The 27,961-nt window shown below is 39.8% G+C and overlaps 1 protein-coding gene across 7 annotated transcripts; it reads right to left on the bottom strand.

Annotated features, from left to right (window-relative positions):
* Positions 1-355: 355 nt before the first annotated feature.
* On the bottom strand, positions 356-27,961 carry LOC18426551 (polyadenylate-binding protein-interacting protein 12). 7 transcript variants are annotated; one of them, XM_088848092.1, is made up of 11 exons: positions 27,457-27,961; positions 27,229-27,339; positions 26,437-26,481; positions 26,198-26,270; positions 25,841-25,953; positions 25,611-25,670; positions 25,429-25,476; positions 25,250-25,318; positions 1,139-1,200; positions 746-852; positions 356-621 (listed from the first exon to the last, which is right to left on the bottom strand). In XM_088848092.1, the coding sequence occupies exons 1-10, from the start codon at positions 27,952-27,954 to the stop codon at positions 795-797; spliced, it is 1,137 nt and encodes a 378-aa protein (XP_088704218.1). In that variant the 5' UTR covers positions 27,955-27,961; the 3' UTR covers positions 356-621; positions 746-794. The 7 variants fall into 7 exon arrangements, with proteins under 7 accessions (XP_088704218.1, XP_020518204.1, XP_088704217.1 ...); XM_020662545.2 differs by having other exon boundaries at positions 27,229-27,342; XM_088848091.1 differs by having other exon boundaries at positions 27,436-27,961.

Below are 27,961 nucleotides of genomic sequence, written 5' to 3' on the forward strand. Positions count from 1 at the left end.
TACCATTGACCATTAGATATGAAATCAAGCGCAGTGGGAATGATTGGCACAAAATCAAAATAAAATTTTTCAAACTGTGACACACCTTGCTGTCAGATTTCACATCTGTTGGTTAAGTATGTTTGTGACCTTGTAATTATAGTCTAAAATCCCATTTTCTCAAAAAAAAAAAAAAAGTCTAATCCCATATTTTACATCAATGGCCATGCTATGCAACTCACCCTACCATGGGTGACATTACCAATATATACCATCCAGGAACGAGCCTGTGATTATCAACAGCATAAAACATGTACTTCACCAATTATTTAGAGGCTCTCTGAGGGAAATCAAAATTTTCAACACAACCAAAGCCTAAACGAGAAGAAAGCACAGATAGCCATAATAACCAAGTAAACATGTACAGGTCGGGCGAAACATTCTCAAAAGACTAGCTAAATGAGAACTTTTAATATATTTACCCATTAGGAAATCCCTAAGGAATCCTCTCCATCTAAACATGCTTTAACTTAAGCAGCATAAACTGAAACCCAACACAGTTATCTCTGCCAACAATTCCAACCATCTTAATCTTAATATTCATCAGTCCAAAGCCTCGAAGTTCCAACCGACTCTAGGTGCCTAACACAAAAATTCAGTGTCCTATAGGTTAACAAGTGATAGACTCCTTAAGGAAAATATAAATTGAACGAGGGAGAGAGAGGACAAGGGATGGGGGGGCAGGTGTAGAAGGTTGTTAACTTACAATATATTTATGTATGTACTGATGTACCGATTAAGTTACGTGCTGCAGCTCAGTGCATCGATGGACGGGGAGCACGTGGTCTCACTGGTGTCTTTGATGGGCTTACCCTAAACAAATAACAAACTGCACCTCATCAGAACTCGACGCCCATACTGATAATGAGCTTCATTTTTCAAGCAAAAACATATGCAGAAGTACTGCTAGATTTGCGAAGATCTCACTTGATATCACAAGGATAAATAATATATGTTCAAATGGATGAAGCATTTAGGAGAGCGCACACGCATGCACTCACCCACAGGCACACACACATCCACACACACAAGCACGAAAGCACAGACACAAAATATAGCCTAATGCACAGGGCCATGGAAATCACAATCATATACTCACCTTATGGGCAAAGCTCCCAAGACAGCACCACTACAGTTCAAAGCAGCAATTGCACTTTCTGCCTGAAAGAATAAAAATTTCGCATGGCTGAATATTGAAATGATGACTGATAATAAGTGCCAGGTAATAACAAATACCAATGATTCGTTGATACCATTGGATGTCGGATAATGAATTAATCCAATAAAAGAACAACAATGTCGGCAAATGCAAGCCTATTGGCCTTCTCACATTCTTTTTATGTACAACCCAATGCCTACAATCTGTTAGTAATCATCAGTCTTAAAATACGTCTTTCTATGACCACATATATCCATTAGGAAACCCAACTATAAATGAACACTTGAGAGACCAGCTTTAAATAGTCAATATGAGCACAAAATTTGAGTGCAAAGATGCATATGACTACTATATTCTTTGCAATGTTCGGCTACAATGTCACTTTTGTACGAGGCTTTCCATGATAAAATTTTATGCATTCTTACTCTTTGATTGCCAATTCCAACACAAACATATTACTATTGCTGCCATTTGTTAGAATGTAAGGCAGCACAATGATATTCATACTAGGCCTTCCAATGTCGGATACAGATTCACGCTTCTCTCTCCAAATTATATGCTGATTATAATTCCTTTCGAAATTAATACCAATACAAAAACCAATAACATCAACTCTACAGTGGATTATTGAAAAGAACCTATCCCTAGATCATTACAAAATGGGGATTCCTTCTTTTTGTTGATAACTAACTCCTTGTATTAAATGGCAAAAATGAGGGGTGTGTGTGTCATGCATAAAATTGGTACTAGAAATGGCTATGTGCCTATACAAAAACTGGTACCTAGGGATGATGGTCGATTCACCCCTTCCCTTTTTCTTTTTCTTTTTTTTTCTTTTTTAGGTAGTTTAGCCGTAGAAATCGAACTTGAGATGTATCACAGCTAAATGCCAGCAGCTAACCACACAAGCCCAAGTGTAATTAAGTGATCACTAGCTATCGATCACTAGTTCACCCTTTCCCTAGCTAGGCAATCAACTATTGATCACTTAGCTTCTTGCCAGGTGTAATAAATGAGACCAAGAGATTCTCGCAGCGAGGGGGATTTGTTGGCCCAGGCTATGACATTTTGAGAGTCACCCTCAATGTTGATTGATGGGCCCAATTTCGATTCCAAAATGATGATTTATCTGTATTCTGAAATCCCACCCCGTATTGACTGCCACTCATATACTCAACATAGCCAGTGGTAATCGATTTCAATCTATATCTATTCTATTAAAAGCCAAGATAGAATTCAGCACTTGAATTTATTTTTCACTCACCACCTAAATTTACCGGTCATGACTCACCAGGAACACACAGAAGCACATCACAAGTTATTCTCAATGTTCTTTTCCTGAATTCTTTTTTGGTTCATATGGAAGAGTATCGGATCTTTTATTGACTCCCATAAGAAGCAGACCATGAGATGATTGCCTTTTTTAATACAGCACCTTTAAATTGAACTGCGCAGATCTTCATAGAACTAGACTGCCATTGTTTTTTCTCAATCTTTTGCCCAGTTTCCAAGATCAAGAGCTACTTTGGATCAATTGTTAATAAGAAACATTATTATCAGCTTTAAGTCAGTATTCAATCAAATTTAAGGAAATTTTTAGGCCCCATTGTTGACTCTTTTGTGATCCTTTTATCAGACAAATAGTTGCGGGAACTTTGGGGGTAAAGCCACAATCCCACCTTGGGAACTCGATCCCGCGGATCCTATAAGGATCTTAGAGGGAGTTGGCTTTAGAGAAATAGAGATCTCACTCCGTATAAAATGGGATCTCGATCTACATGCTTGTAGGATCCTTCAGAGGAGATGAGCTTTACTATTAACTGAATTATTGGCCCGCTCGTGGATATTATGGATTTATTTCTTTAGAATATGTTGACTTATGGAATATGTTAACTTATGGTGCATATCACCGTGGTACACTAGAAATATGGTATTAAGAAACTAGAGCTTAATATCATAGTAAGCCAATTTATGATATTATTAAATTGATTTATTGTAGTAAATTGGAGTACTATGACTATGGCATTCATAGGAAAATAAGGTGTACGATAGCGGATTGAGCGGTATTGCTTTGATCCTAATTTTATCATATAATATTAATTGATCTTGTTTTATGCATAGTGGAGCTTAAATCCCTTGAAGTCAAGACCTCAATCCCAGTGTCATGGAATCTCGCTCCCCAATATCCCAGGATTTAGCTACTTAATTTGTTGAATGTAGGGACACCAATCCTAACCCCAGGGAGCTTCCACCCTATGGCGTTGTGGCGTTTCCCGAGCCAATCCCGCTTCCAAACCCACTGCCACCTCAAACAACTATGATCAGACCCATGTACCGAAGATAATTGTAGCAATATTTGGCACCATTAGATGTCAAGTAGATTGGATAGCTACTTCTTCCACATTTCTCAAAGTTCTTTTCTGGTGCATTTTGATGGCTGCTCAATTTGTGTCTGCCAAGAATACCATATTCCCACCAATTAAAAGATACACAAACTCCAAACCATATGGGGGCTTCTTTTACATTAGTCAATGCCCAAAACTGTAGAAGTGTTACTTATTGTCAGTGGAATCGTACTGCGACTTATAAAACTGGATCCTTTAGTTGAAACCAATCAATGCTAAATGTTTGACGAAGAGATGATTGCCTTTTTTAATACATAGCCTTTTTTAATACATAGATACCTAAGGACCTAATTTCTGTTGGCAATGTGCAATCGATCAAACTTCTTTCATCAAATCACCATGGCAGACAGATCTACGAGACATCATGTAAAAAAGGTAATCATGTGCTCAGACTGTCCCACATGGAACGCTAAAGGGAAATTCAGTGAAAGTAAGGAAAGCCTACTCTTAACAATGTTTCGAAAGAAGTCAAAAAGGAAAATTCTCATCAGCCTAAAAGAGGAATAATATCTTTAAATATAAATCATACAAGCAGTCCTTATGGGCTTTGTCCACTGCAACCTATCAAAAAGGATAAGTACCTAAGTCTAGAGCCCTATTGGCCATCTCACAGGGCATTACAAGAGAGAGAGATCAGATCAGGTAACAACCGTTACTATGTTAATGAGCACGAGTTTAAGGAATGGGTGAGAGACTAAACAATTTCTTGGATCCTAATACTGGAAAAATTGAAAGGATTTAGAGCTCGTGCCCTGATAGAAAGTGGAACGCAACAATTCAAGTAAGATATAGAAATCCAAGCCATGTGCAAAGTATGGTAAGCCGCCAACGAGCAATCCAACATAAACTTTGATGGAATTTGAGGAATATTATGGTAAGCCACGAGCAACATGACTCCTTGATGTAAGCTCATCAAGAAGTCCAGAATTGGCACGAGTTTGAGGATTAGTAAGAGATTGCCAAGGAAGAGACCTTGTAAGGTATGTGAGAATTTTCCACTTTACCATGGTGAACTCAAAAACTCATCAAACATGCAATCGCATATGATGGATTTTAATATTTTGGATGAAAAAGAAAGGGAGTAGCAGTTGACAAGCCTATTGTTAGGGCTTGCCAAAGGCTTCACTGGGTTAAGGGGTATTTGTACAGGTAAGTCATGGGCATATATAAAAGCAGCAATCCATGTATCTTTCCTAATCTTAACAAGAACATTGGCATGCATAGTTTGTTTATATATTACTTATTTGTTTGGATTAAAACAAAATTGTCAAGAACTCTGACAATCACCTATGCAAGCACCTAGGATTACGAGGGAGGTGGAGTAGATGATGACCCAATAACTTGAATTACATCAATGACTAACTTCCCCAATGTGCACAACGAGCCTTAACTGCAACCACACATGTTAGCTAACACAAAAAAAAAACACAAGAAGATTATTTGCAGGATAAGATCCAAGAGCTTATGAAGCAAAGTTGAGCATAATGTTGACACATTTAGCTTCCAATGCAATTCACTTTGGGGTTAAATATCAGTTTTGGGTGATCCAATGCTCAGTTGAAGGTCTCATAAAACATCTACAACTGCTATTTCTATGGTCTTTCCACATTTAGGATTGGTTATTGTATTCTCTTCGCATTTGCATTTGCATTTGCATTTGCTTTTGCAGTTAGGAGTTGGATTCCCCATATTACTCCCTAAATTTATTAGGTTTCCTTAAATTTGGTTTCCTTTTTATAAGAGAAGCTTGGTCAAGTTATCGGTTTGCTTAACCTGCAAAAGGAAAGGATTACAAGTTGAGAATTACTATAAATACATGTAAGAGGCCTATGGCTGGAAATTGTTTTCTAGAGAGCTTTAATGGTACCGATTCTATCTTCTTTGCGTTGTCAATTCCAGAGGCCACATGAGATTCTATGAAACCCGGGTACTTTTTTCTTTTCTTTTTTATAATGTTAACATTGTATTACTATATAAAAAGAAAGGAATACAACAGATAGAGGGAGGAGAGGACCGAGAATACCCACGAGCGAGGTATCTCAGTCAAAATATTTAAGCCATAAACCCTATACAACCTATATCCTTTTGAAGTGGCTGTAACCAAAAGACTGAGGTCACAAAAAATTGGGCTTATAAGCACACCCTGTTACAAAAAACAAGAACCAAAAAATCTAGGTGTCCTAGAAGACCTCGAGGGTCCAGTGCAAAAAAGGACGTGGACCATTCATTGTCTTCCATGTGTGGTCGCATCGCACACCATCTTTAGCGAGGAGGTCGGCGAACTAGTTCGACGTCCGCCAAGTATGCGTCCAACCGACATTGGTATCCCTGCATAAGTGGTAAATTTCATCAAAAATTCTAGAAAGGTATCAAGGAGGGGTAGTGGTGCCTGCTGCCCATGATAGAATGTTTTTTGCGTCTCCTTCCACCACAAAAGATTGGCCCCAAGATGGATTAAAAAATTTCAGGCCCATTAAGAGTGCCAATGCTTCGGCAACTTGTGAATCTCCATGTCTGACATATTTTGAGTATGTCATGAGAACATTTCGATTGTGGTCACGGAAAACACCCCCTACTCCTGAAGGGCCCGGGTTACCCAAGGAACAACATCTAAGATAAGCTTTATGGCATTTTCTGGAGGAGGTAACCAGTTGTGAGGTCGTTGTAGCTTGAAAGGCTGGAGTCGAATAATATTGTCCCATTGCCTAAGAAAAGAACTCATAGGAATCCCACCAAAGATACTGTGGGTGGAAGCCCAAAAAGTTACGAGTGATGTAACCTTATGAAACAGCCCTGAAACTTCATTGTTGTGTCCTTGAAAGACCCTCTCATAAGCCACACTGCATTGTAGAAAAAGGTGGGGGTTTGACTCCTCTTTCAAGCACATAACACACCTGTTAGGGCGTGGCAGGCCTCTTGTTTGGAGCTGATCAAGTGTGAGGGGCCGTTGACAGCCAGCTATCCAATTGAACGACTGAACTTTTAGAGGAGCCATTGTGTTCCACACTTTGGAGAGAGGAGAGATGGGGTTTAAAGGGAAAGTAGGAGATTGGATAAGTTTCTTATAGAAAGATGCTACTGAAAACTTACCAGATGGGGAATAGTTTCCATACCAAAGAATCACTCCCTGATGGAGGTAAGAACACCGGGTGAAGAGCAGCCGTAAGAGTGGTGAAAGCTAATGTTTCCTCTTCAGAAAGATTCCTTCGAAACATGGGGTTCCAAGTTCTACCCCCCCTGCCAAGACCATTTCATCTTCAATACTGGACTCCTTGTCGGAAGCAAGTTGAAACAGGCAAATAAGTCCCTCAAGGGAGCATGTCCAATCCACATATCAGACCAAAAGCAAACTCTATTTCCTTGTTTTGGATGAAAACGAAGAGCTTTCTTGAACTGAGCAAGAGAAGAGGGGAGAGATTTCCAAACTCCTGAAGCCCTACTTCGTGATGGCCTCTCAAGTACCCAATTGTGATCCGGAATGTTATATTTATTCCAAATAACCTGTGCCTAGAAAGAGTTTGGTTGGGTGGCCAATCTCCACCACCACTTCCCCAACAGAGCGAGATTATGCTTTCTTAGATCTCTGATACCTAAACCACCATGGGGTTTGGGCCATCGGACTCTATCCCAAGAGATTAGATGATGTCTCGATTTTCGGCTTGGCCAGACCACAGAAAGTTCCTCATCAATTGATCCAGTCTATTAGCCACCGACATTGACATATGGAAGATGGACATTAAGTAAATAGGGGAGTTTGCCAGTGTAGCCTTAACCAAAGTAGAACGACCGGCTAGGGAAAGGAATCTTCCTTTCCAACAGCTAGACGCTTATCAACTCTATCAATCACTTGGGCCCAATGTCTCTTTTTTCGTTTCCCTAAACCTAAAGGGATCCCCAGATAAGTGGTAGGGAGGTCCTCAACTTTACAATCCCAAGAAGGAATCAGGGATCTGATTTCTTGAAGTGTGAGGCCCACTCCCATCATCTTTGATTTTCCATATTTACTTTGAAACCAGTGGCCTTCACAAAGCATTTGAGGAAGATTATGAGGTTCTCGATTTCTGAGGAACCGCATCTAGGAAGACTAGGGTATCATCTGCGTATTGCAAGTGTGATACCAAAGGACCTTGTGAGCTACAGAGGAAAGCCGAAAGTAGTCCTTCCTCGTAGAGGCGAGAGATAGACCTGCTGAAAACCTCAGCTATTATTGTAATAAGAAAGGGAGATAGAGGGTCCCCTTGACAGAGGCCCCTCGAAGCAGCAAATAATCCTTTAGGGCTACCATTTATAAGGACCGAAAAATGGGGGGTAGAAATCAACCATTAATCCATTTTCTCCATCGAGGACCAAAATTCATTCTAGCCATCGCCTCATCCTGTAATGACTAGTCCACGTGGTCATATGCTTTCTCCCAAATGGTTTTGAAAATCAAGCCTGGTTTCTTGGACAGATGCCTAGAGTGGATACACTCATGAGCAACCAACGCACCATCCAGGATCAACCTTTCTTGGATGAAAGCTGATTGGGACTGCAAGATGATGAAAGGAAGGACCTGCTTGAGTCTTGAAGCCAATACCTTTGCCAAAATTTTGTATGAAGAGTTGAGTAAGCTGATTGGACGAAAGTCCTTAAGCTCTTCAGCACCTTCTTTCTTGGGGACAAGGGCTATAAAGGTGGCATTGATAGCTTTGCTGAGGATCCCCCTATGATAGAATTCTTCAAGAAGCTCCTGAAATTAGGTAGGAAAGTACCCAGGAAAGATTTAAAGGGGGCCATGGGAAAACCATCCAGCCCCGGAGCATTGTCTTTAGCTAATTGGTCAATGGCGATTGAGATTTCCTCAACTGTAAACGGTCTTTCCAACTCGCTGGACCAATGATCAGGAACAGTAAGGAAATCCAAAGTGGTCATCCTTGGCCTGTGTCCCACAGGGGCAGTACAGAGGGACATGAAGAAATTTAGGATGGAATTTTCGTTTTCATCTGGCTGGGTAAGAAAACTGGTATCTACCTTAATTGTGGATATCAGATTCTCTCTCCTTCTACAGTTGGCTATACGATGAAAGAAGGCAGTGTTTTGGTCCCGTGATTTTAACCATTAGACCTCGGATCTCTGGTACCAAAAAAGCTCTTCTTTCTTGAGTGTAGAAAGGTATTCCAGCTTGGATTGGGTTCAAACCTGTACTTCAGAGTTTGAAAGGGGCATAACTTCCTCAATTTTATCAAGGGCATAACTTCCTCAATTTTATCAAGGTCTTGGATACAGTTGAGCCAAGAGCTTTTTAACTGAGAATAATTCCTTGGCCGAGACTGGCTCCAATTTTTTAGCAATTGGATTTTGGTTTGTAGCTTGAATCCCTCTCTACCCGAGACTTGGGAAGAGAAAGAATTCCACCAATTGGGGATGAGAGTCGCAAGGGACAGCTCTTCCAACCAAGCCAATTCAAACCGAAATGGTTTTGGCCCCCTACCAATCGCTTGTGTAGCAAGAAGAATGGGGCGATGATCTGAGGTAGGTTTAGGTAGGGTAAGTGCATGTGAACCAAGAAAAGCAACTTCCCAATCCAGGGACAGAAGGAAACGATCTAGGGAGGGTTGAGCAGAGTGATTGGACCAGGTAAAGGCATTCCCTTGAATTGGAATGTCTACAAATTCATGTCGAGAGATGAAGTTAGAGAAATCCAACATTCCCTAGGAAATATTGGTGTTGAAGTTTCTCTCATGAGACCATCGGGTGATATTGAAATCACCACCCAGGCACCATGCAAAATGTGGTAAGGCAGAGAATTTAAGCAGCGCACCATCGGTTGTTTTAGAGAGAATGAAGGAGATCGAGAATTCTCCTATGTGAGACGAGAGGAGATTAAACTTAGTTGGGTTCCAAATTACCCAAATCCCGCCAGAAGCCCCCGTCGCCGGTAATGATTCCCATTGACACGGCGTTCTGCCCCATACGTTGCGGATGGATTGCAGAGTAGGCTCTGGTTGTTTAGCCTCTATCAAGGCAAGGATCGATGGGGAAAGTTTTAAAGAAAAGTCTCTCACCGAATCCCTTTTGGACTTCTGTCCCAACCCTCTACTATTCCAAGAGAGTATCTTCATAAGTTATGAGGAGAAGCAGGGGTGGAGGCAGTCATGGGCGATCGCCTTGGAGTGGGGTAGGTTTGGGCAGTGGTGGGAGGAGGCTTGACATCAGTTGCGATTTGTCATAATCAATAAAAGAAAAAAGGTTAAGCAATTCGCGATGTCCTTTGAGATTCACCTTGAACCTGCTTTGGGCGTCCACCTCCAAGAACCAATGTGCCGGGCCTTCGGGTCCAAGTTGTTCAAATCCCATTACCCTGTACATCTCTTCATCCTGTCAACTTCTCGAGTGTTATCTTTCCCACCAGCTCTCTCTAGATCGCCTTCTACCGAAAGAGAAGAAGAGGATTGGCTAGGGGAAACAGGAGCAATCCCAAAAAATTCAGTGGAGTAGGAGAACTGGCTAGGGGAAACAGGGGGATGCAGGACAGACGGCATGGACACTGGTTCACCAAGGCTAAGAAAATGAGGATATAGTTTCTTCCTACCTGATTACCTCAGGTTTACAACATAAAGAAAATGGTGTTATGGAATGGCACAAGGAGAGATTTATTTTACTCATACTTTCTCAAAATAAAGGTATTGTTGAATTTCTGTCATTGAAAAAAAAAAATTATCAAGTGATCATCAACCCCAAGACAAAAATGGCATCCATGAGGACCATCTTCTCCCCAAGTGAAACAGATCAAGACATCTAGGTTCTCAACATTGCAGCCATACGTTTTTCTTTCATGGAACATCTGAAGCATGTATGCAAGTTAATGAAAAACTATACAATGTAAAGCAGGTACCAAGGCCTTCATACAGTCAAATTGCTCAATAAGTATGGTTTTCTAGCTGTAAAATTCAAGTTTCAGTTGTTTAATCTTGTCATCTATGTTTGCGTCATGGATATGTGTGTCAACTGCTAACACAAACACGTGTGTTAGAATGCCAATATCGAAATTGACCTTTTAAACGTAATACGTCCTTGCGGTATTAAGAATGGGGAAAGTCCGATATTGGGTCAGCATTTCTACAGTGGGATTTCAAGAAGAAATGTTGAGGTGCCTAGGCCTCTAAAGTGTCAAACGAGGATGTCACATCATTAGTGTGTCAACACATGCAAAAACATATACAAAGGAGTGTCCATTGTTTAAAACATAATTTGACAACTTGCCCAAGTTGACTCGGACTTTGGGCTTGTCACTCAGGTTCGGCAGCCTGCTGGGCCCGGAAAAGGCACCTAGGGGTAACTTGTACTACTCACAAGCGTAGCATACACTTTTAAAAAATAGAACGGGATGGAACCCCAAAATTGGTTGAGTTTCTGGTTTGGATTATCTAAACGAAGCTTTGTCAAGGATTGAAGGCATCAATTCGCAGTAAACGCAAAGACTAGTTGATTGGCCCCAACGCTTCAGGTAAATTAACTACTATATACTTTGGGATTATCTACAAAGAGACCATTTATCTTTGGTACATGGAGGTCACAATCATTTCCAATCGTTAGATATCAAATTAGATGGCTTGGGGTATCACGAAGTCCGAGAATTTTCTTTTTGGAACTTTGTGTCTATTCAATGACACTCTTACAGCCGCCCATTTTCAAATTTAAGGGACAAAAATGATTGTGACCTCCATGTACAAAAGATAAATGGTCTCTTTGTAGACAACCCCATATACTTTTATGTTTAACAATTTTTTAAAATATTTCTACTTTTTCTTAATTTTTCCTATATTTTTGGATTTTTACTACTGCTTTTCAAGACAATAAAATCAATTTTTCATATTTCATGGTTTATAAGTTTTTTTATTTTGTACATTTTTTATATGTTTACCATTTTTTTCAGATTTTTAGGGATTTGTCAGAAAATTTCCATTTTTTTGGTCTTTTCAAGCCCTTTGCCTTGGCTTGAGCGTGATTTGTCACCCAAGTAACTTGTCTTGGGCAGGGGCCGCGTCCGCTACCCAAGCAGGGTTTTAGAACATTGATTTGAAAACATCAAGTGATTTTATTACATATCAATATCCCATATCTCAAAAATTTATTACATAGCAGAAGTGCTACAATTTCAAGGGAAATTTTGATTAAGCTAGGTACGATTTATCAGTAGCTAGCCATTCACATCAAAATACTGGATTTAGGGAAAGCTCCTTACTTCAAGGATTACAATTAATGTTGCCACAGAACAATTTGGCATGGAGTGTAACCCATGTTAATACCCATATTGAACAAAATAATAAGCTCCAAATGATAAACCACCGATATGAAGATCACTAATTTAGCTCAGCTAACTCAATCTAGAATACACTTACAAAAAACACAAACCCAAACAGACCAAGTGATGCATGGCCCAAAAAAGAAAGAGGCTAATGTTGGTCGAGTGCTCAAAGAGTGAGTGCAGCCATGTGCGCATGCAAGTGTGCACACACGGCCACACAGAGTCCCCAATGGATGTCAAGCAACAGTGAGGGAGGAGCCACATGTGCAAGTGTGCATAAGAGAGAGAGAGAGAGTAGAGGCATCATCTGATGCATTCAAGGATGCAAGTCTCGACCCAAGTGCATTCAATTTGGGTGCATACAATGATTTTTTTCTGGAAAAAAGTTAGAACAAGCAACTTTTTTTGGCATGGGAAATTTATCAAAATACACCTAATATTTGATTATCTAACATTTTAGCCTAGGTGTAGTTTGATGAAAATTTATCAGAAAGTATACGTAAGATGTAAACAGGTCAAATCTCAAGTGTAGCTAATAAATTTAAATTTTGGCATTCAAATGCTTTCTCTTTCTTTTATTTTTGTTTAACATGTTCTTGCATATCTGATGCATTTAGAGACATCAAACCCCATCAAAACACATTCGAATTGAGTGTTAACAACGATTTATTTTCAATAAAAGCTGGAAATGAGCAATTTTTTAGGCATTGAAATGCTCTTTTTTTTATATATGCGGGTTCAGGTGGTAAGACAACTGAGTCACAAATTACTAGTTGGTATAAATTTCAAGCTTTAAGGAAGTCGCAAGCAAAAGAGGACTTTGACTTGGGGTATTTTCAAGCAAGAAAATGAACAGAAATGGGTTTTGGGGGGCATTTCCCTCCCATTACCCCCCACCCCCCCAAAATAAAAAAATAAAAAACACCCAAAACCACCAAATAAACAAAAAAGGTGTCGAGGAGTTTCGAGGCCCAACTCGAACCTGGATGGAGGGCAAATCAAGAGGATATGTACAGCTAGCAGAGTAGTAAATAGGGGAGGTTTATAGGCAAGGGGTCAAAATGGGCTAGCTCGAGCAGCGTGTGGGGAGGTTTGGAGGTGGGGGGTCCTCAGAGGCTAGCTCGAGCCACGTTAATAATGATATAACACATGAGGTTTGTTCAGGTCTACGAGCATGACGTAGAAGGGTGGGGCGAGAAGCATAGATTGGACAACCTCCTCAGCCCGCTCAACCCACCTGAAGCACATGGCCTGCACGCAAGTCAACTTTGACCCAATCCTTTTGAAGACATCATCATAAATAAGGACTTAGCATGTCCAGTTTCACTCAGAATCTAAGGATGCACACGAAGAAGGTTTTTGCAACGTTCTTCTATGATGCTGCCACTTTTTTTAAAATGCAAACAGTAAAAACTACGAGCCCATAATATCCATGAGAGCTAATGCAGGGCCTGGGATCAAGTACCCCCACTGCATATGAACCTAATTGGCCCTGCTTAAGTGAGGAGGTCGTTAACATTGACCTCTCCATTGATGATTATAAGCAAATCTGAGGAAAAACACCAGTGACCATCATGTCAGATGTCTGGAATGACATAAACTTGAGGACATTGATTAATTTCTGTGTATATTGTCCACTAAGGACAAATATCCTTAGCAGTCAAGATGATGTAGATAAAGCTGTTCAGTAGGAGTACATAGTCCAAATTTAGAACTGACAATGCCAAGAACTAACCAATGCAAGACAAGAATTTCATTTTGAATCTGTCTAGTCACTGCATTGACCTGATGCTTGAAGATAGTAGGAAACTTAGGAATGTTAGGACTATGTTGAGAAGAGGAAGACCATTACCAAATTCATATAGAATCATTCATGGATTCTAAATTTGAGGAGGCAATACAGTGAGGACAGCAATGTTGAAAAATCCAGCCGCTCGGCCGTCTAGGCGGGCCAGTTCGTAGACAACACCCACACGCTTGCTTTAAGTTGGGCGCCTAGGGGATGCCTAGAAGCAACTCGGCCAGGGGAAGAAAAAAATCCTGAGCCAAGCTCAAGAAAGAACTTTTTCCCTGCTAGAAAGGGAGAAAACTGTTTCCCCCCCCCCACCCCCTGGGAGTGCAGGGGGGGAACCACATATGCACCTAGTGCAATCCCTTAAAAGGAAAAAGGAAAAGAAATAAAGAAAAACATAAATCTCCTTTAAAAAAACAAAAAACGTTAAGGCCAATACAAATGGTTAAGGCCCTATTCTCTCTCGCTTACAGGCCCATGTGCTCCCTCTTTCTCTCCATATAAGAAGAACAAGAAAAAGAAAGATGGTCTCCAAGTGTTCGATGCGAGGCCCCTCTCTGTCTCACACACATAAGCCCATATGCTTTCTCTCTACATATAATAGGAAATAAAAGAAGAAGATGACCTCCAAGTGTTCGATATGAGGCCTCCCCTCTCACAAACTCATATTCTCTCTCTCTCTACATATAAGAAGAAAAAGATGACCACGTCCTCCAAGTGTTCAATGTGAGACCTCTCTCTCACACACACGGGCCGATATGTTCTCTCACACTCTATATATAAGATGAGTAAAGAGACAAGAAAAAAGAAGATGAACTTGAAGTACTGGATGCAAGGCCTCACGCACACGCACACGCACACGCACACGCACACGCACACACTATACGTGATTAGGACCCCTGGCTGCCTAAGGAGCGTCTTTGCTTTTTGGAACATTGGAGGGAAGGAAGCCAATTAGGTTAGCCATCACACAATTCGGTACCATGTCTTCTCCATTGATTTGATAATGAGGTCACAAGTTGAGCTTGAAACAAAATGGTTGCCTCAAAGGAATGGATAAATGCCCCTATCTCAAGGACTCAAGCTAAAAGAGAAGTTGAAGGGGTCATAAATAGCAAGAGGCTTTAGGATAGGGTGAGCAAATTGTAGTAGCTACAAAACCTTTAGTGCTAGTTTCAAAATGGTCAACTCGACGAGAAGCCTGTTATGGGTTCTTGTATGAAACAATTGATTGTGCAAAGCAAAGCTAGTGAAGCCACAAGCACATTGCATCAGAAAATCTAGGAGATAACAAGTGAGTAATGTAAGAAGAAGTTGCATTGCAAGATACATGTAGCAGATAGATGGTTTAACATTTAAAAAATTTAATTGTTATATCCATTTGGGTTTTGGAATTTGGAATTTGGATTTTGGATTATGGTTTAAGGTTCATGAAATTAATCATGGGTTCTTGTCTTAAATGTGTGTGTTATCTAAGAGTCTTCTTCAACACAGCATATTTTAAGCCCTAGAAAATCAAATCATCATGTGATCATGGAGGTGGAGAAATATTGCATCCAAGGATTGGAGCGAGATGGAAAAGTTGTAGCATGGAGCTCTGAATGATATACGAACGACTTTTCTTTTTTGAAAATTTTTCCCAACTTAGGGCAGTTATTGTTGGGGTTTGTGTCCTCTAAAGCCTATGAAAGCATGTAAATAAAAAAATTAATGTTAATACACTTCAGTGGGAGTGTGTGTGTTGGTTGACTGACATATTGTTAGGCGGACAGTGGCCCCAGTCATGTCCAACGACCCTTACCCCGACACTTACCCCTAGGCATATGGCACCACCATTGCGGGTTTTCCAAATGTCATCCCTTGTTGAGGTCGGAGAGATGCCCAGGGATGTTTATGTTTTTTGGTCAAGAGAGTTTTGTGGTCTCCTGTGTGCAATAAGAGGCATACAAAGAGTAAGGGCTAAATCCTCAACAAACTTCCGCACAGTGTGTACACATGACAGTCGCATTCTAAGAAGCAACCCTGCAAACGGATACATGTACATGTGCATAAAGAATCCCCCTTGCACTATAGTGATATGTGTAAGCACTTCTTCCTCAGGAAACGACTCGAGCGGATTTGAAGGCTCAGTCGCTTCCACAAGAACATGCTTCTTGCGCTCGTAATACCGCTAAAAACTGGATACATGCGCATATGCACAAAGAATTCCCCTAGCACTATAGTGATATGTGTATGTGACTTGCTCTTAAGGAAAGAATCTATAATCCATATTCTAGGACTATGGTTTTATTATTTATTGATTATTGTGACAAATCAATCATGAGCCCCTATGTGAGATTGTGGGTCATGGGTCTTATTGGGATGTTTTAAGAAAATAGTCAAGGATCATGGTTAACGAGTTGGGAGGATGCCCTGACAGTTAATTTTCTTGACCTATTGATACCAATCTACTTCTTGAAATTTTGTTTTCAACTTAAGAAATGGTTTTCTGCTTTCTAGACATTTTTTGGAATTTTTAAAATGATTTTCAGCAATAAAAAAAAACCCTAAAAAGGCATTTTCACAATTTCTATTTCTGTTGGGGCTCTGTGAGACCCACATGGGGGGGATGTGAGGCACACTAGGGCCACACGCCCCAGATGGTGATCACATTCCTCCTTTACTTCAAGATTGTGTTATTTTCTCTTTTAATAAAAAACAAAGAACAAAAAAAAAAAACACAAAAAAAGGAGAGAGATTATGAGGACAGCTTTGAAAAAGAATTGTGAGCGTATTTTGTGGGAGCAAGAGTAAAGAATGTTTTGTGTTTGGAAAATATTCTTTCAATCTTTGAATTTAACCAAATCTTTTTGACTTGAATTCCTACAAACGTTTTGTGAGAGAGAGGAAAATCTAATTAAAATCGAATATGAGATTTTAATAGTCTTATCTTAGGTTGACTAAAAGTGGATGTGAGTCAAAAGATTCATGGGATAAGGTTCCTAGATTCCTCCCTCAATCATGATGGTTGACTTTTGGGATGGATGGCTCAAATTTGTTTCTCACCTCACATATTACCTAGGAGTCCTATGGCCATGAGTACTAATTGAAATCGGCATACCTAGACCATTTGAAAGCTATAAATAAAGAGTAGCCCTCCTCATTCTAACCACCTGATTTCTTAGCCTCTGCATCTCCTTCTCTCCCCTCCACATCTCTCTCTCTCTCTCTCTCTCTCTCTCTCTCTCTCTCTCACACACACACACACACAGGGGTGGCGCGCACCACCCTAGCAAACTTGAAGTAGCACACCCACCTAAAACTAAGAGAGAGGGGCACCCCTTACCCACTTTGCAAAAGGCTGGTACCACTAAGGTGGAATGCAGGTTATTAAAAAATCCAGATCTAGACTATGCTCACTAAACCTCAGATCTGAAAAGGTCTTCCCAAAGGAGCTTCAAAGAATTCAGCATGGCCAAAACGATCAGAGTGTCTTCGGTCAAGTAATTGGGTATAGGGTATAGCAAGTCTTAAGGGAGTTACCCTAGGCAAAAGTCGAGTAAGTCTTCCTGGTTGTTCATGGTTTATTTTCAGTTATTATTGCTTAATTTATCGCCATTTCCAGGAACACTATATGCGTTAGAATCCATAGTTAAAGTTTGTATTCAGCCCTTGGATTGAGTTATATTTATCTTGCATTAAACTGAAAGATCCTAAGTTGTACAGTGTCGAGTTATATTTATCTGGCAGTAAAATGAAAGATCCTAAGTCGTATGTAGTGTTGATTTTCTTATTTACAGCATTGCTTTGTGGTACTTGTAAGTGGAATTCAGTTATATTAATAAAAGTAGAGAGAAATTTTTTATTTTATTCCCTAGAATTCCACATTGTCACTTCTTTCAGCTATGAGTTATGCAAGCCACATGTAAACAACCAAACCTCGGTTTTATTCCTCAACTTTAAAGTTTGCAACAAACCTCCTAGAAGATCTCGCACTCAGCTAGATCCCGATCATCTTTCAAGCTCCTATGGACCTATATTATAATTCCTTCTTTTTTTTTAAGAAGAAGAACTGGTGACCAAATATTAGTACATAATATGTCTTTTTACAAAAACCCACAAGGTTTGGGCATAGGCACCCACATGCCAGGTGCAAAACAAAATGTCAATCCAAAAGTCATGTAACACACCTTGAGTCTCAGAAATCATGGGCATAGAAGGTGGTTTGGAAATAGAAAGAGGTGAGAGTAGGAGAGCGAGAGCGTATAGAAGTAGATCTACAAAAGCATAGAGAAATTGGTTAGGGAAGAAAGAGATATACAGGAGACGGGGAGGAAGAGAGAAAGGCAGAAAGAGGAAAGACATAGAAGTGGTGAGGTAGAAGAAGAGGGAAAAAGAAGAAGTGGGAGAGGAGAGACAGGGAGGAAGATGTACGACCTGCGATTATCGTGGAGGAGCAAAGAGAAGCCTATAAAGAGAGAGACACCAAGAGAGAGAGAGAGAGAGAGATCATTAAATTAGGCATTCCACATATTAGGGTCTTTACTAAAAACACCAAGAAATAAAAGACAAAAAATATCCAGAAGTCATAGCTAGAAAGATGAGGTTTCAAGGGCGACTTCGTATTTCACGAGCAAATAAGCTATTGAGTTTGCCGCCCACCAAGTACGACAGAAATCAACTCACGGTGGCCTGCATAAATGAGCAATGTGATAAAAAATATGGGTTAGTTGCCAAGGAGATTGTAAAGTGCAAGATGCCCAAAAAGTAACCTTTTTGATGTCTGCTTCCACAAGCAAGTGGCTGCCCCAACATGGATTGAATCTCTAGAAAGTTTTAAGAATGGCATTTGCTTCATCCCAACGAGAATCGCCGAAACCAATTTGGGTGGAAAAAGAGTGTAAGACGGTCCCTTATGAGTCTCCAAAAATTCCACCAACATCACATAGACCCAGGTTCCCCATGGCTCATCCATCCATGTTGACCTTTATGACCTCTTGAAGGTCGTTTTTTTTCTTTAAGCCAAGAGGGGGTGGGGGGGGGGGGAAGGGGAAGTCCATAGTTCCATACCATGGACCATGACTGGTTGGTTGATTTGGATTGAAGCATGTCTCTCTAGTTGGATTTGAAATTTGTTTTGGAGAAGCCCTTGAGAAGCTTGCAATGTTGGCCAAAGGATCATGAGATCTCTAGCCCTACCTCTCTAACTACTTTTGGCTTCTCGGAAAGACAGGTTTATTTCCTCCCAAATGGACTAAGGGATTGATTAGATAGAGGCTCTCCAAAGATATAAACCTGCTGAGTTTTGGAAGAGGAGAAGAAGAGAGAGAGAGACAGAGAGAGGGGGGAGGCGGGGGCTGTGCGGGAATAGGAGGAGAAAAGGTATTTGATGGACCCTGGGGTGACCCATTGCCAATGGAAGACTTTGAAATGTTTGGCCCATAGTGGGGTTCCTTTTCCTCTCTGTAAATTCGGCATCTTTTTGAAAAGTTGAATGCTCTCCTCTGTAGCTCGTCTAAAGTTCCAGTTAGAGATAACAAGCTAGGCAAAGGGTTAGATTTTTGAGGGACTTTGAGTGAGCCAGGCTTTATAGTGAGCGGACAAAGGGTGGAGGCCGGGTCAAGTGCTTTATAGGAGGGCACTGAGAGAACCCCAGCCTTAGCCCATATTACACTTTCACACCCAAAACCCTTGATGAAAAGCGAGGCAAGATGGCTATGGAGAGGTATTAGGTCATCTCATTCATGGTCTTGGAGTGCTCTTCTAAAGGTGGGGGTCCAGGTCTGGCTACTGTCGTTGTAATGGAAATAATGGACAAAAGTGGTATCGGGGTTTATAGCAATAGCAAAGAGATTTGGCCAAGTTTCTTTGGGTGGTGGATTGCCTATCCAAATGTGGTTCCAAAAGAGAACTCTTTCTCTAGAATTTACTTTAAACCATACAAAAGGCCTGAAAAGCTCTTATTCAAAAAAAAAGGCCTGAAAAGCTCGCAAAAACTGTGAAAGTTTTAGAAAAATTCAAAGGAGGCTGCAGGCCTTGGGTTCCTCTCAGGAAACCAGCCCAGCAAATCAGTGCCTTATTTCTGAAGGAGTACTTGGCACCATAAAAGGTTATGATTTGTGGTGAAGCGCCACTACCATTTGCCAATAGGGGCTGAATTCATTAGCTTGGGACTCCTTTTTGGGCATGCAAACCTTATCCCAAGCAATTAGGTGGATTTTGTTAGTGGAGGTAATGCCAGACCAAAGGAAATTCCTCATTAGCCTTTCGAGATAGTTGTTGATGGTGGCAAGCATCTTGAAGAGCGACATAGCATAGATTGGCATATTGGACAAGGTAGCTTTGATGAGGGTCATCCTCCCTCCAATAGAAAGGCAAGTATTTTCTGGAATATTTCTGCAATGGGGTCCCATAAGGCCGTTCTAGGATTGCCCAAACACAGGAAGGACTACATACTTGGCCGGGAATTGGTCATTACCGCAGCCCCATCTACTGGCCTGAAACACAGGTTGATTTTCATACCAATGCCAGTCCATAGCATCTGGAAAAGAGCCAGTCCATAGCATCTAGATATGCTGATTTTCATATCTGGAAAAAAGCCAGTCCATAGTATCTAAAGGAAATTCCTCATTAACCTTTAGATATGCTGATTTTCAAACCAATGCCAATCCATAGCATCTGGAAAAATGCCAGAAGAATCAAATTAGTCGGAGTTGGCATCACAAAAGACCACGACGTCATCTATATATTGGAGATGCCAGATTAGCCCTAGAAAGTTTGAAAACAGAGAGAGTGCCCATGTTGTGCAGTCTGGAAATAGATCTACGAAAGATTTCATCCAAGGCAATGAGGAAAGCAGAAAAAGTGTCCCCTTATCGTAAACCTGTAGAGGAGAAAAAATGCTCTCCAGAAGAACCATTAACAAGTATAGAGAGAGGTGGAAGAAATGCATCCATGGAGATATTTTCTCCATGTTTGGCCAAAACATTTTTTCAGGAGGACTTGGTCAAGAATTGACAAGTCGAAATGGTCATCAGCCTTTTCCCAGTCTGGTTTCAACATAAGTTCAGGCTTTCAATCTGATGCCTCGAATGTACGGCTTCATGAGCAACAAGGGCACCATCAAGGATCTGTCTATTATTAACAAAACAATGGTTTTGGGAAAATAACTTGACCCAGGATAGTTCTAAGCCTCGCGGCAAGGACCTTTCAGATGATTTTACAGTTGGAGTTGAGGAGACTTGTGGGTCTGAAATCTTTAAGGTCAATAGCTCCCTCAATTTTGGGGATGAGGGCAATGAAAATGGCAGTCATTTCTTTGTTGATGATGCCTCTAGGGTTAAATTCATCAGAAAAGACCAACATATCAAGAGAAAATGGATTCCACAATCAAGAGAAAATGGCAACCAAGAGGCCATCAGCGGTCAGTGCCTTGTCTTCACCAATGTTGGAGATGGCTTGTGAGATTTCCTCCACTTGTAAATTGCCTTCAAAGCCACAAAGCAGAGATGGAGTTTAATGTAGGGAAAGGGAGGTCAGCAAAGTGAGAACAAGGCACTGATTTGGCCGAGAACAAACTTTAGGAAAACAAAACATTGGTAGCATCCATCACATTAGGTTCAGCAAACAAGCTTTAAGTAAATAGATATTTGGGTAACGCAGTGACTCATTGCCTAGAGCTAGTCATCTCATGGAAGAAAGCAGTATTTTTGTGGCCCACCACTAGTCACTTAACCCCAGATCTTTGACACCAGTAAGTCTGTTCCTTTTTGACAGTTTGGAGGAACTCAGAATTGGCATCCTTTCTCCTTTGAGTCTCGACAGCGGAGAGATTTCTGGTCTCTCCAAAAGAGTCAAGATCCTCAAGTTCCGTGAGAGGGGAGGTCTCTTTAGAAGAGTCAAAATCCTATAATGTTGCGAAGTCTTTTATAGTCATTTATGACTTTCTCCTCCTTTTTTCAAAGATTGGTTGGACTACATGGGACTGTGGAGCTCCCCACCAGCAAAGAATTGTGATCAAGGTGTTAAGTCAAACCTGTCCTGCAACAGGATGTAACCACTAGCCATATGCTAAAGAGAAATAGTTTGACTGCAGCCAAGCTTCAAAACCTGGTTTATAGCAATCACAACTGAAACCTCTAAAAGCGATAGTTGAGGGAAGTTGACTATGAATCTATCACATCATTGCAGAGGATGCAAAAGAGGAGTGGTTGGTAGAAGTGGAGAAGCTAGTTTTCAATAAGAGGGTGTGGGAAACAGAGTTCAGGCCAATCATGGAGGAAGAAGAGGAAGGTGGGAAAAGAGCTGTACAAGTTGGGAAGCAAGGAGATCATGACACCAATGCAGCAGGAACAAGGAACAAAGTTTAAGGATAAAACTAGCCTTGGAGACTTTGGCTTAGGAGAGGCTACACAAGTTACCGAACCATCATAGTCATTTTGGACCATTTAGGAGAGAGTTGGGATGACTATGATCCTCCCCATCATTCATATTGTATTGGTTGTAGTTCAAGCCATTCATAATCGTTGTTTTTTGAGTCGCTTTGGATATATATTTGTGATTTGGTGCGCTCCTATGAATGTGATTGTTGCTGTATAGTCCAACTCAAACCTTTGAATTTATGCTCAATAGTAACAACCTAAAAACTATTTAAAGGCCACAATAGCTTCAAGTTATTCTCTTCTTCTTTTTTTCCATTTTATCAATTTTCACATTTTTGAAATTTTCCTATTTTTCCTTATTTTTATGGGGAATCAAGAAGACATATAGAGCCGACTCAAACTTGGACCTACTCGAGTCTTGACCCGGTTCCAAGTTTTCAAACATTGTTCCCAACTATCTTCTTAACCTAATGGTGGCAATAGATGAATGCTTCCATTGAGATGCTTCATTTTCATTGATGATTAAAGTACTCCTAAAAGGTTTTACTGGAGTGAAGCGCTCCAAATATAGCACCATTTTCTCCTCTAACCATTGCAGCTAATCACTAAGGGAAGCTTCAAGAAACTCGTTTTATGAACAAAATGATGGAAACTAGAATAATGTGAATATAGTGAATGAGCATTGAAGAAAGTGAATATAGGGAACTTTCTTTGGGGGGTGGGTTGGTTAGCATTGAAGAAAGTGAATACAGGGGAACTTTTTTTTTTTTTTTTTTGTTGTTGTTGTTGGGGGGGGGGCGTGGGGTAGTGTTGCAATAGAAGCCACCTATCTCGGAAAGGCGGAAGACTATTTCTTATTCTGTAATTAACTTCTAGAGCATTGAAGAAATAGCGAAGAGGTTCAGAAAAAGTGAAGTCCTCTCGTTTTAGACAAAGAATACCAAAGGCACTTCATCCCCCTTACTAGAGTACCATATGTCTCTTATCAAGAAGTTCAATGGAGATTTTGGAGAAAATTTAAGGGCTTCCTATTGATTAACAGTACAATGCAATGCAGGGGATTTGATAATCTTCATGACATAAAAAACATAATGGTAAAAGAAGGTTTTGGTCGGCGATCCTTTCTGGGATCTCAAGTCTAAGGCCTCGGGAACCGATCTTCCAAGGATTACATTTTTTCTTGGAATTTGGGATCTCGATCCCTTTTTCAAGGGAATGAGTTCCTTTAATCATGTCATTCTGTTCCCGGCTTCTATCGGATCTATTTCCTCAGGACCAAGAGTCGTGGACCAAATTCCATTACAAGTTAGAAAGTATAAATGTTTAGAATCCAAAGTTCCTAGCTCACCTTGTTAGTCACTACAATAACTTATGCATTATTGCTTTCTTAAGGGCAATATTTCTTAAGTAAATAACTTGTGATAATTTAGAGTTTTACACACCTCATGAATAATCCACCCCATGATCCTCCATAACAAATAATCCAACCCATTATTTCATAAGCAATAACAAAAAGCAAGTTATTTCATATATATATAGTTTTGGGCTAAAAGATGGCGACACAAGGTTTCGTACATTACAAGAATCAACATTTAAACTACACAAACTATAGAAGACATAATTTACTAAATGAATTGATTTATTTAACATACTTATATAATTAACTAAGGAGAAATTTAAAGTTTCTTATTTTAAGGGAAATTTATCAAAATACCTATAAGAGATGCATTATTTGGCATTTTACACAATGGCAACTATCATCATCTTTACTTTCATTAGTATTTTGAAATAAAATCAAACAATATGGGTAAAATGTTAAATAATTTGTATCTTAAGAGAATTTTGATAAATTTCTCTCTATTTAATAAAAATGCAACATTACATATTATTAATTCAAGAACGTTGGCAACTATGTTGTAGAGCCAAGGAGCCCTATTTAAACTTACATGAGGACCTCATTTTTCAACTAAACGGCTCCTATAAAATTTATCGCTTGGTCCATAATATGTTGGATCATTTTTTGTATTACGCTCCACCAGTTGAGGATGTCAAAAACATGTGTTGGGGAACTTTGGATCTTAATCAAAGGATCTTGCCCCCCTATATAATAACACTCGATCCGATCTTATCTAATTAAGGAACTTCATCCCTAATACGCATGGGTTGTGTTCCTTAAGTTTGAGGTTGTCCATACATTGATCCCCAACATAGGGATCTTCTACGTAGCCTCGATCCGTCGATCCTGCCCCCAATCACATTCCCAACAACTATAAACAATACTAGTATACTACCAAGTAATTCTAGGCAAGCATAGTGAAGTGAAGAAACTCCATAGAGGAATCAAATTCATTGTGGGTGATGACAGAAGGTGAAAGTTTAAGAGGAGGTTATGGCAATCAAAAATTGGCTAGATACCTTCCTTTGGCCACATGGCTAGTGAATAATGACATTAGGAGGATGTCGCAATCAAAAATTGAAGAGATACCTTCTTTTGGCCCCTTGGCTAGTGAATAGTGACATTACCAAAGGGTAGAGAAATCCTAAGATAACTGAATACTTTTCCATTATTATATATTGGTGCCAATATGATACAAAAAAATAGTATCAGTATGGAAACTTATATAATATCATTGTAATTAACATATGCAATGTAATCACACTGCATACGGTGAACATAATAATCCATGTATCATATAAACTAGCTCACACACACGCAAGCGAATGCTCGCACAAACGTCTCAAATATGATACCCCTATCCATAATTCCATGTCTGCGATCTAGATTTAGCCCAAGTTGGGCAAAGCCCAACTAGCCAAACTGACCCATACTTTCAATATACCTAAGAGACAACCAATGAACCACAATCTAGAGCTACATCGCCCTGTATGTGTGGTTCACATCATGCATGTGGCACATACCCTTAATAGGAGAGAAACAATAAGTTCCCACTGCATCAATCAGAAAAGAAAATTTTAGGTTATGACATGCAACTCAAGTGCAATGCACAAATTATGCTATTATAGAACAATTCAGGAAGATGAGAAACAAAAACAGAAGAAGCAAAGATTAAAGTAAACCAAAATCACCCAAGAAAACACTCTGACCAGTACTTCCCCAAGAGATGCCACACAAACCCTAGGTTGATTTGAACCATAATTTTAACATGTGAATGCTACCTAAAAAAGGGAAAAAAAGGGAGAGAATACCTGTACAAATTCCACGAAGGCAATCCGGGTAGAATGATGATAATCTCCTAACAGTCTTAAGCGAAAAACCTGGAAGCAGTGTGGCAGAGATCAGTTTTTATTTTGCTCACTTCAGCATCTTGCAAAGGAACCATAACTTCGACCTCATTAGAAGAAAGTCAAAATTAAATACTACTGACCTCTCCACAAAATGTCTCAAAAAAAAGTTTAACTTCTGCCTGAGAAACCTATACACAAGGGGAACAAAGGAATTCAACAAGATAATTTTTTTTTGGATTGACTCATCAAGATTATGTTTCATGAAAATTGACACAATATCAGCTCTTATTACAGCATTCCAACATGTCCCAAGGTGGGTTACCTTCTTATCAATATTTGTACAGTAAATGGTTCTTGCACACATCTCCCTTTCATCCTCAGACTGCAAAACATGGACCAGTGAGAAGCAAATGACAAAAAAAAGAATCTAAGGACCTATGGAGGCCTAAGGCTGAATATTAGAGATAAACAAGAGCATTAAGATCTTTATTTTATGTACATTAAACCCGGGTGCCTATTTTGATAAGTTAGTATGTTGCAAGTCCATCTCACCTTCGGCAAAAACATTGGGTTAACCGGTGCAATTGCGGTTTTTGAAGGCAGCACTCGAACTGGGTAATAACCAAGCATGGTGCCAGCAAGACTTAATGCAGCCCTTGCTCCTTCTGGAGTTTCAGTAACAACGGTACATTACTATGTATGTCAAGGAGTTCATATATGTGCTCATTGCGAAGCAGATCAATGCTGACACATATCTGGTTAGGAAGATACAGATATGTGTGTGCCATATGTCCCATTAAAGTAATTTTGTAGTGAGATTTCAATGACTATGGTTAAAAGAAAAAGCCTAAGTTTCTATTGAGTCATATATAGCATCCTTATCTGACATTATAGAGAAGAAAATCTTACCCTCATCCGTAAATTCTACAAATGCAAACCGAAGCACAGAATTTGGATCACCACATACACGGCAGTCAACAACCTAAAGTCAAAAAGAACAATTTCTAGCCCATCATTCAAATGCATATTTCAAGGGACTACAAATCAATTAACAAGGAAATAATGAAAGAAAATATGGACCAACCAGATTTAGGAGGGATAATAATAAGTCATGGTGGTTAGACACTTAATCCCAAGATAGATATTACCTGTCCACAATTAACGAAAAGAGCAGCCAACCTCTCTTCTGTGACCTACATAACAGGGAAACAAAATGAAACCTTGGACATGATAGACACATAGTAGAAGAGGACACTATATGAAGCATAGCTAGATTCAAATTCAGCTTTACAGAAGATGAAGAAGCCTTACGAAACATTACCAGCTAATTTACCGTAACTGATGGAAAATAACAACTGAAAGCGAAGGAAATAGGCTAAGCAAGCATTACCATATTGATATATACTTATAACAAGAATATAAATCAGCTTCCCAGAAGATGAAGATGCCTTAAGAAACATAAACATCATTTAACATGAATAACAGAAAATAGCAATTGAGAGCCAATAAAAACAGCAAAAATAAGTATTACTGGATCAATATGGATTTCCAAAAAGAATAAAAGTAAGCTAGGTAAAATAATGGCATATAACAACTGAAAGCCAAACTAATCAAACAATATAAGCATTACCATGCCTATATAGATTTCGATCAAGAAAGGCAGTAGATAATTTAACATAAACAATGGAATGTAACAACTGCATGATAAGAAAATAGCTAAGTAAGCATTACCATATAAATATAGATACAAAATAAGAGGGTGCCTCAAGAAAAATTAGTGAAATTAGTGGGCAGTGTAACATAAACACTAGAAAAACTCAACAGGAACATAATAGAATATATTTACAGGAAGCGTCAGTCCAATAGATTTATTCTACAAAATGATAAAATTTAAGCCACCAGACAAACTACATATTTTCTTCAGCTTGATGACAGCTAACCTGATGATCAATGTCAGAAACATATACAGTTCTTCTAATCGAGTCCTCTCGCTGAGCCATACTTGTCCGACTATTTATCCTCCTTTTCCCTTGATTATAACTGCTGTTCTTCTTCTGAAAATACCCATTTATGAATACATGGAAATAGCAACAAAGAAAAATTACAGTGTCAAAAATCAACGAGGAGGATGAAAGGTTTTATAGTACCCTTCTTCCATTTCCATTTACATTATGAGCCTGCATCATATAATTGTTGGCAAAAGGATATGTATGGTTCACTAGCGAAGGAGGAACAAACTCCTCAGCCATTGGGTTAAGCTTAGACAGAAGATCTTCGAGCTCCCTCATATCTCTCTTAAACCCTTCCTGTAATCCCCCTGATACATCACCATTTTGACCACCATGCATACCGACGCCATTGATCCTCCTTGGTTTCATCATCCCCTGCAAACTTTGCAGTCCTGTGTGATCCAATTTTTGAGAAACCGGAACCTTGTGATTACCACTGTGCATGTGTTGTTGTAAATTAAACTGGTTGCTCGAAAAAGTTTGCTGGTTCTGAGAAAAATGCTGGTGATTTTGTTGATCAGGATCATCCAAACCATGAGAATCAGAAGTAGTCGTTGATTCATATCTGGTTCCTTGCAACTCCTCTTTACCGAAATTTCTACTTGATGAACCAACATTCAACCCTAAATCCGCACTGGAACTATCCACCACCGCCATGATCAAT

The sequence above is a fragment of the Amborella trichopoda genome, chromosome 9 (assembly GCF_054954075.1).
Source record: "Amborella trichopoda isolate Santa Cruz 75 chromosome 9, AtrichopodaSantaCruz75HAP2 v2.0, whole genome shotgun sequence".
Lineage (NCBI taxonomy): Eukaryota > Viridiplantae > Streptophyta > Magnoliopsida > Amborellales > Amborellaceae > Amborella > Amborella trichopoda.